The sequence below is a fragment of the Aquila chrysaetos genome, chromosome Z (genome assembly GCF_900496995.4).
Source record: "Aquila chrysaetos chrysaetos chromosome Z, bAquChr1.4, whole genome shotgun sequence".
In the NCBI taxonomy this organism is placed as follows: domain Eukaryota; kingdom Metazoa; phylum Chordata; class Aves; order Accipitriformes; family Accipitridae; genus Aquila; species Aquila chrysaetos.
The window spans coordinates 16,481,334-16,501,249 of record NC_044030.1 but is presented as its reverse complement, the minus strand read 5'-3'; the positions used below and the strand labels follow the sequence as shown (position 1 = coordinate 16,501,249).

The window sequence follows — 19,916 nt, the reverse complement described above, 5'->3', positions numbered from 1 at the left end:
AGTATTTTCTAATTTATATTTTGATTATTATGTTCTTACAAAGCCTTTCTTTTTGTGCTTGAATACAATAGGAAAGCAAATAAAAGGTAGGCAAAATATAGGCTGTGGAAGTTAAATATTTGCAACTGCACTTTCCTCAACCTAACAGGTTGTTCTTGAACTTTCTGCTTTGAATGTGTAGGTTTGGTTTTGGTGAAGGCAGTTGGCTAGCAGGAACCATGCGTTCTCATGTGCAGAAGCTATAGCAGGAGTCCTGCTACTGCAGAAACTGCATGACCCTAAGTCTACATAACCTAGATATGCTGAAGTGACCCATAAAAGTGTAAAGGGGGAGAGGAAGACTTATGTTGCTTTTTTGGTTGGCGTGGTTTTTTCAGTGGGTTATTTTTAATGAATTTGCTTGTTGGTGGGCGAAGGTGAAGTACAGCACATAGTTGAAAGTCATAGAGTTTTTAGTGCTTCCAACATGAGAAATAACAGAAATAAACAATCTGGATGAGCTTGGTTTTGCTGGAAGACTCATTATGAGCTTTGTTTCAGGTCCATTGTTAGGTATTCTACAAGTGTCCCAAAGGCTTAAGTGAAGATAAAATTGTATTATTATTAACAGAAGTTAATCACAAACCTTTTAAATAGCCTGTTCAGGTGTGACTTTTCTGATGTTAACTAAGTTTGTCTTTTAAACAGTGGTGTGTTCTTTTAATGTGTCAGACTTAAACTTTTTCCTTTTTTAATTTTTAAATCACCTCTAAGTAAAAATTGATCACGGAGCACCTTGAGTGAAAGAATACAAGGTTATTGCTGCACCTTCTATTCTCTTCCTTCATTATTTTACATGATGGAAGAGAAGGTTTTCCATTTCAGGACTTAGGCTACAAGCTAAGTGTATGAGTTCGTGTTATGCATATTCAAGTTTTTTTTGAAGTAATAACGTTTTTTTCATTCCTTTAATTAAAATGTATTTTTTATACTTTGAATTGAGAGAATGCAGTGCAGATCAGTCATTAGCTGGTGGTCAGAAACAGATGTGCGGGGAAGGGGAAATACTCAGTAACTTAATTTGGACCATTTCCAGTGCTTTAACATGATGTGAAAAAAAATGAAGAAAACCCACCACACTGGGAATGCCAGAATGCATTTTTATAGTGCTCAGCCTGCAAGTACCCAGATAAAATAGAGTAACACCCTGAGAAGTGTTTCTTTTCTAACACTGGATCTCCTTTCTGCTGCTCTGCAAGAATTTCTGCTGCTTGGGCTCAGCTCCCCGTCGCGTGGTGGGCAGCAGCTTCCCAGGGTGGAGGGGCTGCTCACACCCAGGGGAGCAGGGGCCAAGCCGTGGAGACACTCCCCTTTCCTCCTGCTGCTGGTCCCAGGCATACGTCTGAACTTGATGGCTGCCCTCAGCGCTTGACATCTGCCTTCTTTTGTGGTCAATGGGCCACGATTGTGGCTCAGCGCAAGGCATGGAGAATAATATTTGTGGTGCAGTGCCTGCCTTGCAGTCTGCTGTGCGTAAGGTGTTTTGTTCTGTTTTTCCTTAGCTGATGATAGTATGTGATGCTTGTTTTAGCAGCCAGGTCCCTGATGTTCTGGTGCCTTCACGTGTGGCTCGGTGTTACACCATTCACATCCTGTTGAGGCTTGCTTTAAGACCTGTTGCTGGAGTTTTGCTGCTTTCAGTCATCTGCTGGAGATCAGCTGTCTGCAGGTCCCTGCCAAAGGCACTAAATACCTTTGCTAAACAGGTCTTTCCCTCTGCCCAGGTTATTCCTTAAAGGCAGAGCTGGGAGTTGCCTTAAACTAATTCTCACATCATCCTACATCGAGGGAGCTCAGTGCTCTGGCCTGGTAGTCTTTCTTATTACCCACGCTCACAGAACAGATCTGCATTTTCTTCAAAAACCCACTAGCTCCTGGCACGTGCCAAAACTTACCAAGATGTGTCATGGGTCCAGCAGCTCCCTGGCACTCTTCAGGATGTGTTTGAAGCTCCTCTGACCACAGAGCAGCTTGGGACAGCTGCCCTGGGGGTTGCTGCCACTTTTCCAGGGAGAGGTGTAGGCTCCGGGTGGCAGATCTTGTTAAAGATTGCATGCATGTTAGGGATGTTTCCGGGGAGCAAAGAGCATTTCAGCTTTGTTGGAGGATAATTAGCACTTCTGTCCTCACTTCTGTGGGACGTGTGTGCAAGCACGCTTGTTCAGAAGTCCTCACGCCACGACATGCACAGAGGGTGCTATTCTGTTGCCACAGCTGACAAAGGGCATCGCTCAGAAGATTGTGAAAAGACCAGTCTGTGGTACCAAAGAAGTGGTGGTTGCCTGGATGAGCTAAGTGCTGCAGGCACAGCTCTTCCCAAGCTGATGGCTGGGAAGTGCCAAGTGACTTGTCCTAGACAGAGAATGAGCACATCATCATTGACCTGTGTTACGGAGGCTTACACAATCAAATCCAACAGCTGTTAAAACTCAGATTTATTCTTCAGTAAAAAGTTAGTTAGAGCTCTGATAACATTTGTGAACCACAGGTTCAATGACGTAAGGGGAATTAGTACTACACAACCAATTTTGTCTGAAGGGAAATTTGAGAAGGCATTCAACTTCCATTTATTTCAGGGTGTTTCAAGACCATATTGTCGAAATATCTCTCCAATTTGAAACTTAATCTGTTTGTCTGTCAACTATAACAGGGAAAGTATTTCAATCCTTCTTTTATATTTTAAAAACCCCAACCCAGAAACTTTATTGTTGATCTTTCTTGTAGTCAGTTGAAGCATTACCCAAATATTCAGTAAGTTACCTGGTCTTCAGTTTAGGACTCCTGCTAAGTACCCTTCTTGACATGCTGTGATTCTGCTTCTTGGAAGGTTTTCTTGCATTAGGATTCTGACTCCCCTAGTACCTCTTTTGCTCTGAAGAGCTGTCTTTACTGTTTTTATTTTATTTTTTCTCTCATGTTTTGTGCTTTGATTTCCTGCTTTCTCCCTCAGCTGCAAGGCATAGTTTTTATAGAGGCGTTGCCTGGCTTGTATCTTTTCAAGACTACTGGGAGTTTCAGTGGGTGGGAATATGAATACCATTATATGATCAGCACACTGGACTGGTTTACGTTGCACGCCACTGCTACCCTTAGAGGAGAAAAATTTATCTTGTTTGGATTTGTACCAGTCTTTCTGTATGGACCCAAGTGTCACGAATGAGAATGCAGTCAGGATGTTATCTTCACAGGAGCAAATGTAATTGTTAGTAGCTTTTATTTTAATAATTTCTAAGTATTTTATGTGTGATTTTACAAGCTGCATTATTATCTGACATGTTGGCTCCTAGCTTTTAGTGAGAGCAATGACCTGCTGTCAAAATCGTCTTATGGAGTGCAGTAATTTCTCTCTCTTTGGGTGTCAGCAAATCTGTTTTTCAGTTATGGAAATATTTATATAATACCCATACTTCTGTCTGGAAAGCTGTTACTGCAGTTCCTGGACTGATTTAGTGATTTAAAACTTAATGGAAGCCATATATACTTTGGTCATAGGCAAACATTGCAGCTTGAGAAAGGCATGAAATGCAGTAGTTGCAATATTAAAGCTAGTAGTAGAAGGACTTCAGGTATGCCTTCACTGTAGTTACGTGACAATGCAGGTTTGCTTTTTTTAATGCTGGTTTTATAGTATGGATTATTATAATAAACTAAGCAGAAGAAGAAAGTGTGCTTTTCTGACTGGATTCTTTTGTGTTAGCTTCTTTGTTGGACACCATCTTTAAATGACAAACACTTCCCCCACAGTTCAAGTTAACAAGAATCCTTTCTTAAAATGTTTCTGTTTTCACAGATGAAGATGATGATGTTGATGGGTCAACACAGGGATCAGCAAAAGATGTCCAAATTTCAACAGATTCAAGTAAGCATAAGTTTAGTAAGTGGTGAATAGTCACCCATTCCAGTCTTTATTCATATAAACTTAACTTGCTTTGCCACATGAAAAAATAATAAATGGCTGTTTTTCTAATGCTGGTATCAATTTGAGGTCCAAAGTTTTGGTCCAACACATTTATCCAGGGTATTACAAATATCTCATCACTATTTTCCACTGGTAGATTGGCATAAGTGACAATCTGTTGATTACCCTGACAAATAGATCATTTCTCTCAACGTGGTAATCGAAGAAAGCAAGCAGGGTGTTAACAATCCATAGATAAGCAACCACTTTAAAGGGCAGACACAGATAGCATGTCTTTTCAAAGCCTTTTTCTTTTAAGATAGCTGGATCCAAATCTTACTGAAGGCACCAGGTGAATTCTTGGTTGTTTTGGGGGTTTTTTTTGTTTTTTTTCTTGGACATGTTGCAGTAAAAGTGTATGTATTCCTGTGCATCAGGGTTGAGCTGGGTTGGTTGCTTCCTATGTGGTTAAATTCTTATGTGTGTGGAGTTTTCTGGGGTTGGTATTAGCCAAACTCCTACTTTTCAGAAGATGAAGCCAACCACAGTTTAAGGGCATCCTACCCTCTATATCCATATTAGTAACTACAAAAACGTGGTACTTCCTACCTAATGTAGCTGCATGGATTGTTGTAAAAACTGAAATTTCGGAACAATACATAGGGAGGGATTTTCTTTTTTTTCCTTTCTTTATTTCTTTCTTTTTTTTTTCTTTTTTTTTTTTTTCACAAAATTAATAGGATAATTGTGCAAATGCTGTTTGGATTTTTAAAAAATCCAGCTCAGTAAATAATGAATTCAGTTATGGAATTGATCTCAAGCATGCTGTTATTTCACTTCTTAAAACTTGAAGCTGGTGTCTCTTAATGACTGTAAGTTAGGATCCACCACCATGCTCCCTTATTATGGGACCAGGCTCTGACTAACTGCAGTTTATCTAAGAAACTTCCACTTTTTCCGGTGTTTTAAGTGACGTAAGTGACTGAGCGTCAGGACTTTTATACTTCACCAACTAAGGCTATTTTGCTTACTCGTGACTGTCAAAAAGAGCAAATTATGTACCAGATATTTCAGGTGGATTGGTTGAAAGTACTACTGCACAACAGTTCATCTTTAGGCAGCCTTCCCAAAAGAAGGAAAAAAGATAGGAAAATTGGGGGCAGGATACAAACTTTAATATGTCTTTTGTTCCTATACAGTGTCCATGTGTGGACTGGAGAAAGCAGCAATAGATGGTACATCTTCAAGGCTCATGTAAAGAATCGTTACTTGTATTTTAAATAGAACAGTGGCATTAAAACAAATTGCTTCCTCTTAATACATTTTCACAAAACAGAAGTCAATAAGCCCAGTAACTTTGCTATGATTAGGAAACTCAGTAAGTAGGCAGTGATTCTAATGTCTCTTTAACATTTGCCAAAAGAAAAGATGAAATGTTTGAAAGCTTTAGTTTAATGATGTTAGGGTCTCCAAATCTGGTACCCCACTAGAGGTGAAGCTGCTGCAGCATCCTGTCCCCTCTGTGGCTGAGCAGGATGAAGGTGTGTTAGTGGGAATGTGTGTGTTTATACATATACGTGTTCTGATATATATACGTGTATATGTATACATGCGTGCGTGTATGTGTGCATACATATATGCACACACACACCCTCCCCCCAAAGCTCTTGGTGGACCCCCAGCCCCCACGGTCTCTCCAGCAGTCATCCTGGGCCTCCTTGGTCCCTACAGCAGTCATGGTGCCTCACTCAGACACGTGCACATGTGGCTGCTGGGCCACTTACCTTGCATGCCAGTGAGTCCAGCCTGATGTTTGCTGGTGCTTACACAACAGCTGTCACTCTGGTTGCTGGCACCATGGACACATGGGTCACAGTGACCTGCAGTCCTGCTTCAGTTCCTGGTGCTGCAGGAGCCCATATGCAGACGTACATGCAGGAGAGTGGAAACCACACCCACAAAGAGTTAGAAATAGTATTTAATGAGAAGACAGGACAGACTATGCTGATCAGGAGCAGGGCATGGCCAGGCAGGCACACCACGCAGCAACCTCTTTATGTGTGACCAGCTTCTTTTATCTCCTTATCCCTCCATTTTCCCATACTTGTTCCTCCCCAAACCACCCTGATCCCTCCCTTCCTCTGCCTTTGGTTCCTCCCCTAAACATCCCCTAACAATGCTTGTACAATCCCAGAGTACTCTTCCCATGCATCTCATAGAGCCCCACAAACTGAGTGACCCCCTCAGTCAGTGTGGTGACCCACAGAACTTCTCCTGTGGACTCACCTGGTGGGTCCCATCCCCAGCCCCTGGAGCTGATGCCCTTGCATCAGGGCAGGGCATGGCTTCTCTGATAACTTCTTTCACAAAATTATTGGGGTTCACCAGCCAGCCATTGTGCTTCTGTGCCTCTTTGTGTGGGGGGAGTCATACCCTATCAAATGAAACATGACAGAGGCACGGTTGTAGCGTGCTGGACCTCTTCCACCCATCTCTAGATAATGCCATTTGTGTAATACGGGTCAAGAGTGAGCTGCTCATTAGCTTCTGTGTGTTGACTCAGTAGATCTGCCACATCTTTTGGCATGATACCATGCTCTCCCTCAGGAGTGTCTGAACTGAATTATATTCCAGAATATTGTAGCTTTTCTTAATTCCAGCTCTCCACGTTTTGCAGATGCATATTTATAAAACCAGTGAAAACAAAACAGAACAAATTGAATAATATTGACTTGTAAAGACATGCTTTTCTGTAGGAAGGAAGCCAGTAGGAAAGGATGCAAAGTCTCTAGATAATACTGGAAGAAAATTTGAATTAGTGGTCTGCATTCCCTTTTGTTGCACTGCAATTGTAGTAGGCTTGTTGAGTGAAGTGTAAAGTTAGAAGATTTAATTCTTAATTTTGGGAGCTTAAATGTGTTAAGTCAATCACTTAGCCAGATACTGAAGCCAGAAGCATAAAACCACCATAAAACAACCCTACACTTTCTGAGATGATAGATCTAACAGACTTACAGAGCAGGTTTGGAAGAGGACTATAAATCCTTGTGCCTGAGAACATGAGCTAGCTTCTAAGGACTTGTCTACACAGTGAACAATTAACTTGAGGAGAACTGAATGTTACAGGGATAGTAGGATAAACATCATGTGAATGTTGTCATTAGTGTAGTTGTATTGCCTGGGGAAGGAGTTGAGCCCCAAAGTCCATTTTCATACTAAAATAATTCTTGGTCATTCTAGGAATGATAAAACTGCTCTGTATTGACAGACCTCAGATAGCTGGGAGTGGAGGTAAAGAAGGGGATTAAAAGTGCTCCTTAGGGGTGCCTCTCAGGGGTGTGTGGTGTCTGTCCTTTCTGAGATGCAATGTTGAGCTAGGTTTCAACCAGCTCAGATTATTCTTGTTTTGCTGGAGACAGAATTCATTGGTCTCGGCTAAGATGCAACCACAGATGTAATCTGTCAAGCTTGAGAAATCAAAGGCAAACTTTTGAAAATCATTCCTATTATTTCATAGTAAGATGAAGGCCTAGTGGAGGTGGACAGGGGGAAAGTTGGTTTTTTGTATGTTGTCCTGGTTTCAGCTGGGATAGAGTTAACTGTCTTCCTAGTAGCTGGTACGGTGCTGTGTTTTGAGTTCAGTATGAGAAGAATGTTGATAACACTGATGTTTTCAGTTGTTGCTAGTAGCGTTTAGACTAAAGTCAAGGATTTTTCAGCTTCTCATGCCCAGCCAGCGAGAAAGGTGGAGGGGCACAAGAAGTTGGCACAGGACACAGCCAGGACAGCTGACCCAAACTGGCCAACAGGGTATTCCATACCATGGGACGTCCCATCTAGTATAGGAACTGGGAAGTGAGGGCGGGGAATCGCCGCTCGGGGACTTGCTGGGTGCCGGTAGGCGGGTGGTGAGCAATTGCACTGCGCATCATTTGTACATTCCAATCCTTTCATTATTGCTGTTGTCATTTTATTATATTAGTTTCTTCTTTTCTGTTCTATTAAACTGTTCTTATCTCAACCCGTGGGTTTTGCTTCTTTTTCCCGATTTTCTCCCCCATCCCACTGGGTGGGGGGAGAGTGTGTGACCGGCTGCGTGGTGCTTAGTTGCTGGCTGGGGTTAAACCACGACATATGTATGCAACAAATGAATCCCAGAGGAGCTATCTCAGTAATTTCAGAAATAAAAAAATGAGTTATTAAGAGCTCTTACTTGTGTGTCAATCTGCAGGGATCTGGGAACATGAAAAGACATTAGATTGTGCCCTAATTGCTTGCCAGGAATCAATAAAAGCTGAGGGTACTTGACTACTATATAGTGAGGCCTAGGCAGCTTTTACTTATTTTAAAGCTTATCCATCATAGGTAGTGGGTGAGGGATGTTGCTTCTCCATGTCCTCAAGTTCTTTCCTCACAAAAGCTTCTGTTCAGTGGTACTTCAAGAGATACTCATTTACAAGTTGAATTGCTGTACCTGGTGTCATGCTGAAAACATTTTTTCCCCAAGGCAGTTTGCTTCACCTGCATTTGAAGATACTTTGAAAAAGACTATCATGCTCAACTGTCTTGAATGAACTAGTGCTTAAGTGCTGGAAGAGGTTGTGTATTTCCTTTTCCTGGCTGAATTGCTTGTAACTGCTGGGAAAAGAAAAATGAGTGATCAGAAAAATCACACGTTACTTTTCTTTTTTTTCCACTTTCCCCATTGTGCATATCTTCCTTTCCTCTCCTTCCCTCAAGATCCTTCATCTGCCTTTCCTGACACTTGATATGCCCACTGTCACTCTCACTTCTTACCAAGTTGCGTTATATGCTCTTCCCCATCTTGTGTCTCCCAGTTCCCCTCCTTCCCCAAGCACAACATTTACTCCCCACTGTTGCTGCCCCTTTGGTCTGCCTGTCCCTCTCTTGTTTCCTGAATCCCTTCCCCCCCTCATCCTTGATGTCTCATACCAGTTGGTAGTCAAAACATTGGCTGCTCTGGATGTCTGTTTCAGGGAAAGCAAGCACCTCTTCTTAACTACTTCCTGAAAATATAAAGAGGTTTTATGGAAAATCTCCTCAAGAAGAAAGATTGAAAAAAACCTTCCTGTAGTTCTGTAGCATCATTGCCAAAAGGCTATGGAGTTATTCACAAATGTTATTAGCTAGTGTTAATTTATTCCCTGCCTTAGGGGTCCTTATGACAACGCTTATCAGATTAAAATTTTAACCATAGATACTTAAGAATGACATGGAGATCCATGCTTTTTGGGTTGTTTATGTGATCATGCATTCTCTTTGGTTTAACGTCCTGCTAGTCTTGGTGCTTGGGTACAGTTTCTCCATAGCAGCCCACTGGAAATGAGTACAAGACACATTTCAGGAGATGTATTGAGGGCTCACCAGACTTTCTGGCCATGTGCATGCAACTCATTTGTCAGACAGGGATGTGTGAACAGCAAAGAGCATGGCCCTGACCTGGGAATGTCTCTGGCTGTGAGTGTGTCTCAGCTCTCACTGGCTGCATGTGAACTATCTGCTTCAGCGTATGCCTGTCTTCCGCAGGACAAAATGCAGCCATCAAGAGAAAACCCTCTCTGAAGGAGGTTTTAGAGGAATCTGTCTGAGGAGAGAAATGGAGGTTGCGGTGCTGTCAGCAAACATTCTGTTCACAGCATGTCATTCCATGGCCCCTCTTTTACCAGGCAGTGCTCTGCTCAGGTAGCTGTTCACCTGCCAAGTAAGGGAGTTAAAATGTTTTTGTAATAGATGATGCCGTGAAAAGCCGAAATCAGGACTCAATAGTCGGAAGACTATTAAGCAGGTATCCTTTATTGCCACGCTGGGCACACAGGGGATTTCTCCTCCTATTGTGTGCACCTCGTCAGGCTAATTGTATAGTTTATATACAGGTTCTATATACATATTCATCAGATTTCCGAGAAAAGTTTTACATATTCATTAGTTTTCCAGGAACTCATTATCATATGTAAATGTCCTTCGCGCAGGCGTACTCGATGTCTCTGGTGGTCTTCAGGAGTCCTCTGGTGGTCTTCAGTAGTCTTCTTCACTTGTCTGCTGTTTGACCCTTCTCGGATGATTCTGTGCAGTGCGATCTTCTGCATGTTTGATACATCTTATCCTAAAGAGTGCTCATTAGTGATTCTATTATCTATGCCTACATTTTGATGTAATCCATATGGATACTTCTAAGCTAAGTTATCTAAGAGGGCTAAAAGTCCTTATCTTCCTCAGAAACTGCAAGGCCATCCAAAAGCAGTTTCTCACACATTTTGCAACATACAGAACTTTTATCTACCACCTGTTAGCAAATAATTGGGTAAAGAAATAGCAAGGCCATTGTATTCAGAAAAACATCTTTGCATCATAGATAGACCCAAGTCATTGACTTAGTGCTTGCTTATGTCTTGTCCCAAACCTGCTGACAGTGTGGAGGAGACCTTCACTGTAGTTCTGCAAGCATGAACAAACTGTTTTCAGGAAGAAGCAAAGACAGCATGTGTGGATTTGAGGGATTTTTCCTCTAAACGTACTTAGGAAAATATTCAGCCTTCATTGTACTCTGCTAAAACCGCTTACGGATAACTAAGCAGGTCACATGTTCCTCTGACACATGATTTAAATGGATTTGGAGTCCTAAAGCTAGACAGAGAAGCATGTGAAACTAGGTCGAGCGGTGACACATATGGCAGATGCTTGGAGAAGTTCTAAAAACCACCCTGGAGGAGAAGGGTGAAGAGGTGGCTACTAGTATGGGAGGATGGCTATTAACACACCTTTGTGCTTCAAAACTGTCTTAGAACTAGGGGGATTTGAGCTGCTCATGAAAGCAAGTTCAGAGAAGTGACATACTCCCGTGGAAGAGGAATAGCTGGAGAAAGGAAGAATCTGGGATTCTGAAAGACTCTCTTCAAGACCAATAAAAGAAAAAATACACAATTCTTACCTGCTTTATTGCTGCCTTGTAGGTTGTGAATGGTAACACTGAAATAAACCAAAATTTGCCAGTCCACACTATTGTAATTTGAAGTAGCAGTGACTAGAGGAGAGCAGAAAGCATATGGATAGCACAAGTTTTACTGGGAAGAATGGTTCTTGGTAAGCGGTGTTGCTAGAATTTAGTCTTATAAGAGTAAATTCCACCAATATGTTTGGTGTAGGTCTCTAGCTTTCTTCAATGGCAGAAATATTCAGGACTACATCATTTTCCTATCTCTGCCACAAGCTGCGCCTAAGTCTTTTCAGAAGCTATGTCCTGTCTGTGGGGATTTGCAACTCAAAGGGCATGAACTTTGGACTCATCAAATGCTGTTTGTCCTTTTCCCAGGACAAGTTGGTATCTTAGCCTCCAAAATCAAATTCCATGGTTTGGTAAATTATGCCTGGAGTTGACCTTTTTGTAGTTGTTTTCCTCTTGAAAAGCATAAGCATGAAGAACAGGGGTTTTTTCAATTCAGTATCCCATGATAAGAAAAAAAGTAATGTGTTTTTCAGGAGAAAGTTCTGATACTGTGTAATCTGATCCAACAAGAAAAGATAAAAGACGTTCGACAGTTGAGTGTCAGTATTATAAAACAGGCAGTAACTCCTTTAAATATCAAAATCTGTTATGTGGATCTGTTGCATATGTGCATCTTGCAAAAAAAGATTTTTTTTATACTTAGTAGTGGTATGTAGACTTCACTTCTATAATTGGATCATTTTCTATTGTTCAAAAATTGGAACAGGAGGGAGAAAAAGCTTTATCTAACTTTAAAAGTGATTGTAGTTGAGCTTCCTCCCAAGGCTGGTTAAACAAATCAGACTGGCATAAGACACTCCTTAACTTTCGTGTTGTGGATGTACACTTGAATTAGTTGGGAAGCGTTTTTCTGGATGACTAGTTCTGGTCAAATAAGTAGCTGTTTCTTCTTTTGTTAATGTGTCCTCAGAAGTTCATGTGCAAGAAAGCCATCTTTCATCAGGTTGTGGTAAAAGTGAGCCCTGTAAGGAGGACAGTGACAAAGCTGAATATGATTTTTCACTGATAAATTGAGCTTGTTTTGTGTGACAGATAACCAGATTACCTTCGGGAAAGCAGGACTGAGCATACTGTGTATTTAGCTAAGGAATGTGCTTGAACTTAGGGCATTACTACCGGTCTGTAGATCTAAACTCCTCCTTGCCAACCAGCTTATTTTAAGAGTCAACCCAACTTTTTGCCACCTTTGGCTGGTCTTGAGAAGTGGAGAGCTCATAAAAAAATCTCCAGTTAAAATTGCTAGGGATTCTCTCAGGCTAGCTAGTATCTAGCAAGAGCAGACTACAAAGGCAGTTCAAATGAAAACAAGTTCTAAAACTTGGTTGGATGTTTTTATTCTCAGATCGTTGTCTACTCTGGATTGCTAGAGAAAACAGTAGGGATTTTGATAATGTTATGAAAGTTCATAGTCAGAACATTGGCTGTGGTGTCAGTAACCAGCATTTGCTGTGTTTTCTCAAGTTGTGTTAGCCCTAAAGAAGGTCACCCAGGACACAGTATGTCTTTTGGTTAAAATTTGTCGATGTTAAAGTCACTATGGAGATCAGTGACAGAAATCTGTTTCTAAAAGAATCTTACTTTTTCTGACATTAATCCAGCAGGTTTTAAAGGAGTGGATGGATCACTTTCTGATGTGTGCTATAGTCTCAATGCAATGGCAATAGAGTTTCAAAGATACTTCAGAAGTGATTATATTTAAATGTTCTTATATTGTGACTAAAAAAAAAGATTGACAACAGACACAACCACTAAGTTCATAATTGGAAAACTGAAAAGCCTGGTAATACTACTTTTCATATAAAAAAAAAACCAACTTGAAAAGTCCTGATGTATCATATATATCCCAAGCTTGCTTCTCCAGTAAAATAACTCACTTTCCATTGCTATAAAGAGTGTACATTGCATGTGGAAATTGTGTGATTATTTTTTCTTAAACATGTGTTGTAAAAGGTTTCAGATAACTACTCTCAGAAGAGTACTTGAGGAATAGTCGTACAGGAAAGAAGAAATTAGAGCTGTGCTTCCAAAGTTCATTCTTCTTGACAGGAGCCAGAAGTAAACCTGCAAATCCAGAAGCCCAAAGTTCTGTCATGTTGTAGATACCATTTAGAAAGGCAGTAATTTTTGCTTCTTCAATTTAGGATTTTATTTCTTTTGCCTCCTGCTTAAACCCTTGGTGCTTTCCATCAATGTCCAAGTGGAAACCAGTAACAAGTGGTGTCCCTCAAGGGTCCATACTGGGACCCGTGCTATTTATTATCTTCATCAATGACAGTGCGATTGAGTGAACCCTCAGTAAGTTCATTAGACGGAAGGAATGCCATCCAGAGGGGCCTTGACAGGATTAAGGAGGGAGCCCATGCAAACCTCATGAAGTTCAACAAGGCCAAGTGCAAGGTCCTGCACTTGGGTCAGAATAATCCCCAGTATCAACAGAGGCTGGAGGATGAAGGATGAAGCAGCCCTGAAGATAAGGACTTGGGGGTACTGCTGGATGAAAAATTGGACTTGAGCTGGCAATGTGCACTTGCAGCCCAGAAAGCCAACCATATCCTGGGCTGCATAAAAAGAAAGGTGGCCAGCAGGTTGAGGGAGGTGATTCTGCCCCTCTGCTCCGCTCTAGTGAGACCCCACCTGGAGTACTGTGTCCAGTTCTGGGGTCCCCAGTACAAGACATGGACCTATTGGAGCAGGTCCAGAGGAGAGACACAAAAATATCAGAGGGATGGAACACCTCTGCTATGGGGACAGGCTGAGAGAGTTGGGGTTATTCAGCCTGGAGAAGAGAAGACTCCAGAGAGACCTTATTGCAGCCATTCAACACTTAAAGGGGACATATAAGAAAGATGTAGAGACTCTTTACTAATGTCTGTAGTGACAGGACAAGGAGCACTGTTTTAAACTGGAAGATGGTAGATTTGGATTGGACTTAAGAAAGAAATGTTTTACGATGAGAGTGGTGAGACACTAGAACAGGTTGCCCAGAGAAGTTGTGGATACACCATCCTTGGAAGTGTTCAAGGTCAGGTTGGATGGGGCTTGGAGCAACCTGGTCTAGTAGAAGGTGTCCATGGCAGGGTGTTTGGACTAGCTGATTTTTAAAGATCCCTTCCAACCCCAGCTATTCTATGATGCTATGATCTTATTTATTCTGTTTGTCTTTTTCTTTGTACAAGCATCCCTTGTACAGGCTTTCCTTCACAGAGTAACAGCACGGCTGAAGTTGGAGGCAGTATGGAGATTATCTAGGCCAACCCCCTGCTCAAACAGGGTCAATCAGAGCAGTTTTTTTGGAGGTCATGTTCAGCTGAGTTTTTAATATCTCTGAGGATAGAGACTTCACAACCCTCTCAGGACAACCTGTTCCAGTCTTACAGTAGAGGAGTTTTTTCCTTGGCTTTAAATGTAATTTCTTGTGTTTCAGTTTGTGCCCATTGCCTCTTGTCTGTTCACCTTTACACTCTCCCACTAATTACTTATACACATGGATTAAGACACACCCCTCCCTCCCGCCCCAATCCTTCATTCTCCAGCATGAACACTCCCAGTTCTTTCAGCCTCTCCTCATATGGGAGATGCTCCAGTCCCATCATCATCTTCATGGGCCCTCCCTGCATTTGGTCCAGGACATCCACATCTGTCTTGTACTGAAGAGCCCAGAACTGGGCACAGGTCTCGCGATGAGGTCTCAACAAGGCTGGGCAGAGGGAAATAATCATCTTTGTCAACCGGCTGTCAATGCTATTACTAATGCAGTCCAGGATGCTGTTGGCCATCTTTGGTGTAAGGGCATGTTTCTGGCTTATGGTCAACTTGGTGTCCACCAGGATCCCCAGGGTATCTCTGCCAAGCTGTTTTCCAGCTAGTCAGACCCCAGACCATCATGGTTAAGCATGATTTCCATTGATAGGTCTGAGCTGATTACTCCTTAATATGTTTAAAAATGGTTTCCAGGACTAGTTGCTCAATCACCTTCCCAGAGATCGAGGTTAGGCTGATCAGCCTGCGGTTCCTCAGATCCTCCTTCCCACCCTTCCTGACAGTAAGGGTGGTATTTGCTTTCTTCCAGTCCTCAGGAATCTCCCCAAAACCACCATGACCTTTCCAAGATGATCGAGAGTGGTCTTGCAACAACATCAGCCAGCTCCCTCAGCGCCCATGGATGCATTGCGACAGACCTGTGGACCTGTGCGTGTCCAGTTCATTTAAATGCTCCCTAGCCTAATCCTCCCCCACTGAGAGTATGTTTTCCTTGCCCTGCACTTTCCCACTGCTCTTAGGAGCTGATGGCTGGTCTTACCAGTAAAGACCAAGGCAAAGGCAGCAATCAGTGCCTCTGCCTTCTCCATGTCCTTTAAGACCAGGTCCCCATTCCCATTCACAGGGCAGACTCACATTTTCCCTAGTCATCCTTTTGCTGATGATTTACCTATAGAAACCTTTCTTGTTGCCCTTCGTGTCCCTTGCCAGAATCAGCTCCGTATGGGCTTTAGCTTTCCTAAGCCCATCCCTGCATGTTTGGACAGTGTCTCTATATTCCTTCCACCCTACCCAATTCTGCTTCTGTTTCTTGTGCGCGTGCTTTTAATGGTGGAGTTAAGTCAGGAGCTCCTTGCTCATCCATGGGTGCCTCCTGCAAGCTTGCTTTTAAAACAGTCACTTAAATAAGAGAAAAGCTTTGTCATACAGTAGGCAGTACCAGACTGAGTCCTAACTCATCTTTGTGAAAGGCAAACCTGAAATCCTTAACTCTTCACCCTTTCAGAGATGTCTGTGCAACAACCTGTGCTGCATGACTTGGGCATGGATTTGATAAGGCTTTAGTGAAATGAAACACAGCAAAAGGTTGTAGTTCTTAATTTGCTGTACCTTCTTTCTTCTAGTTTTTCTGTTGTTCCTGCATTTTCTCCTGTTGTCTGTACAGTTAACCAGCTATTTTAAGGACTTTCTTTGGAAGGATGCTCTGAGAACTGGCAGTGCTCTGGGAGCTGTTCTGAAGGCAATGGCACTCTGTCTTGGTTTTCAAGTTGCTGAACTGATCAATAATAAATGCAGTCTTGAATGGTGAGGATGAAGAAGTGATAACATAACCAATATAGTTATATATAAACAGTTCTATCAAAAGCCAGGATGAAACTATGATTACTTGACATACTCTTCCCAGTTTACTCCGCAAATGTACCCATTTCACGTGAACAGTAACAAAAGAAAAATGAAAAGATTCAGCCTCAAAGCTTGTGGTGAAGAAACAGTTCAGTGGGTTAAAAGGTTTTTAATAGTTCCATTATATGCTTCCTATTCAGGTAGCTTTATGATTTGAGGGGTGTGTTATTGAAATACAATAATTGTTTTCATTCAGGTAAACAAACATTAAAGATATTTGATGGGAATGATGCAGTGAAACGCAATCAATTTCGACTGATTTCAGTTCCAAGGATTGCAAAAAATGAAGAAGTTGTGGTAAGATAATCCAGTCAAGGTTAATATTCTGGTGTGATAAAGGGGCATATGATTGTATATTATAGTAGTCAAAAGCTAGCAGTATTACAAATGTAACTCAACAACAGCAAAATCTGTAAATTGGCTATAACATTACAATGCAATTTGACTTCTTCATGTACTGCTCTTACTTTAGAGCATCTGAAGAAGTGGTGGCCTACATACCTGTAGCATAATGGGGACCACAGCATATCACATGTTAAGCAGTCATTCTCCTTCCCTATGTGACACTGAAGTCTGATTTTACTGTTATGAGCAGTACGGGATAATCAGTTCCTTAGATCTTGCTCCTTTTCTGTAGTATTTAGTGGTTTGATGTTTATCCTGGACAGCTGCCACTACTGCACTTTAGTTAATCAGCTTTGAAGACTGAAGCATGCCATGGTTACCTCCACTCCTTGGCTGTAAAAGTTAATGAATTATCTGTCACGTAGTGGCCACTTCCTAGCTTTTCCAGTGCTCCATCTGGGGTGGAAACATGACTCAGTACTAAATCAAATGTTCTGTACAGATCTTAATTTACTGGGCTGGGCAGAGACCCCATGCTGTGCAGAAATGAAGCCCAGAGTGGTTATGCGGTGGTGCACAGTAGAATTGAGCATTGTGAGGACTCAAAGTCATAAAGAACTTGTCACAGGAATCTGGAGAATCTATTACATCAGAATTTTGAATTTAAACCTACAGCTCATTAAGATTTTTGTATTGATACTGTGCTCAAAATCAACAGGAGTTTTGAAAATGGTTTGTAGTGTTCAGCATGTCAAAGATCTTCAAGGAAAAATTTGTACAGTGCTGAAAACACTTCTATTTAGGAGTGCTACTTGCCTTTCAAGCATATTTTATCAGGCTGCTGCTCATAATACCAGGGCAGATTAATACCCATTCTTGTAAGTGACTTACTGGGCTGATTCACTGCAGCGTCTGTTTTAGCAGAGGTGCTGCAGGCATGGGCCAGTAATGGATGTAAAATTCCTGTGACTGCTTGCATCTTCCAAGGATAGCCCTCACCTTTCCTCTTCACAGGTGTGTGGGTTCAGGGCAGCCTTGTGGCTGAGAATGCTCACTAATTGTCAGCATCCCCTTAGTGCAAGAAGATTGAATATGCAGAGTTGGGTACAATCAAGTGTAATTTACCATTTTCCTTGTGGAGTAAATTTTGCATGCAGTGAGTGTAGCTTTATTGGTGCTGAATTTTTATATTTGATCTATGGAGTTTAAAATTACTATCACTTGACAAAAATACTGTGGGCTGTGTTCAAATCCATTGATATCCCCAAGTTTTCTTTTTGTGTCTTCCACTAAAATTTGTTTTCAAAACTTCGCTCTTGTTTTGCTTTTTGTCATCGATAAATAGCAAACACTTAGAACACACGTTTAAGGTTGCTTCCATAAGTCAGGTATTTATAAATGTCTATGCTAGACAGGTATTAAAGGTGTCTTTTCAGGAAAAGGTTAATTTATCTTGCTGTGTTGTAGGAGGCTGCTTTGAGGACATATTACATAAATGATGACCAGCAGGAGTATGAGCTTCAGACCTTTACGCAGCAGACACTTCTGTCTGATGATGTTATCAACAGGAACAGTGCTGCAGAGGACAGCAACTTGGGCTCGGTATTCCGGGAATCCATTCCTGAAGCTTGGATCATCAGAGCCAAACCAAAGGATGAGGAAGTGATCAGAATTTATCCTGCCTGGCTGAAGTGAGTGTTTTCCTCCTTTATCACAAGGTTATCCTGCTTGGTTCCATTTGTCCTCTGTAGCCTAGCCTGACCTGTTTCAGTTATTGAAGTTGCACAAGTATAACAGAAAACGTAGTTTTTTCTGTATTTCAGGATTCTTCTGTTTATTTTTCTGAATGAGTGATATACATGGTATTAATTTCCACACCTGGAAATGTGCTTGTGGGTTTCTTTATGCGCATGGAACATATTGTGTGACTTGTGGAGTTCTATTATGGTGCATTTGGCCAAGAACATGCAACTTTACATTAACTGCATATGTAAACAAATGATGACATACACATGTCACTTGAAAGCTTGATGGGTTTTTGCAAGAAATATTAAGTAGGAAGAATTTAGTGTAACTTCTGATACGAGAATATGAGGAAAAAATAAAGAAAAAAAAATCTGTGCCATTTACCACTGAGACAATATACATTTTAAGCGTATTTAGCAGTGGAAACAAGACTGGCTGGTGATGTATTCATTTCTTATGAGCAGTGGGATATAATTTAAACATTTGTTCATTTTACTAATGCAACTACATTGCCATTTTTTACAAAAGACTTGCAGGTAATTCTGTGTATAGGAAGAAACTAATTTGCAGTGCTACAATTGTAGTGACCAGTTCCTTCAGTTGAACATCTTTGCTTGTCTGTGGGGCTAATACTGCACGTGCCATGAGCCTCAGTGAACAACTTTTTTCAACTAATACAAATTTCTGCCTACCCTTGTAGAAAATTTGCCACTTGGGTAAAAAAGGTACACACGGGATAGATCAAATGATTGTCCTAAAATAAGTATTTCTTTTGTCTTTAGGGTGGGAATGGCATATGTTTCTCTACGAGTAAATAAGGATAGTACTACACAGACTGTGATCAAAGAAGTGCTTCCGTTACTTGGAAGGCAGGTAAATGAAAGGTCATAAGCTTGTCCATATACCACCAGATTGACCCTGCAGTAGGGTGTGTATGTTTTTCTCTTAGAAAAATTAAAATCAGTCCATTCATGGTTAATGCAAATATTGTTAATATTTGGTAGATGATCTCTTGTGTCTGGTATGATGCTCAAAAATTTCTGCAGTCTTGATGGTAGACCTGGTTGCTCTGTACTGGAAGTTACCATTAGTCTTTCTGGGTCAAGCAGATTTACTTGTATGAACACAATGATTCTTGGCATGCAGTATATTTTTTCTGGTTGTTTATGTCTTGAGATATTGTCCTGGGTTCAGCTGGGATAGAGTTAATTTTCACAGGAACCTGGGAGGGGGCACAGCCAGGGCAACTGACCTGAACTAGCCAAGGAGATATTCCATACCATGTGACATCATGCTCAGTATATAAATGGGGAGCGGGCTGGGTGAGCTCTCTCTCACTCGGCTTTCGGTGGGGGAAGTGGCGGAGCGTTGGGTTCTGGGTGATGAGCAGTTGCACTGTGCATCCCTTATTTTGTATATTCTTGTATTAGTACCATTGTTCTTGTTGTAACTTCTCTTTTTGTGTTGTCCCAGTAAATTGTCCTTATCTCCACCCTCAAGGTTCCGTTTTTTTTTTTTTTTTTTTTTTTCCTTTTCTCCTTTCTGATTCTCCTCCCCATCCTACCGGAGGGGGGCTGGAGGAGTGAGTGAGTGGCTGCGTGGTCCTTTGTTACCAGCTGGGCTGAAACCACAACAGATATTTAAAATACACTTGCATGTGACCACACTGCTAATCTTACCTTATTGGGAAACTGACAGTCA

The 19,916-nt window shown here is 41.5% G+C and overlaps 1 protein-coding gene across 4 annotated transcripts in view; it reads left to right on the top strand.

The window, feature by feature from the left end:
* DGKQ (diacylglycerol kinase theta) overlaps nucleotides 1–19,916 on the top strand; it is a 102,412-nt gene that overhangs the window by 46,735 nt on the left and 35,761 nt on the right. For all 4 annotated transcript variants that reach the window (XM_041120888.1, XM_030004832.2, XM_030004831.2 and 1 more), the window contains exons 7-10: nucleotides 3,830–3,898; nucleotides 16,321–16,421; nucleotides 17,937–18,160; nucleotides 18,998–19,088. In XM_041120888.1, coding sequence (XP_040976822.1) covers nucleotides 3,830–3,898; nucleotides 16,321–16,421; nucleotides 17,937–18,160; nucleotides 18,998–19,088 — 485 coding nt within the window. The remainder of the gene's footprint in view (nucleotides 1–3,829; nucleotides 3,899–16,320; nucleotides 16,422–17,936; nucleotides 18,161–18,997; nucleotides 19,089–19,916) is intronic.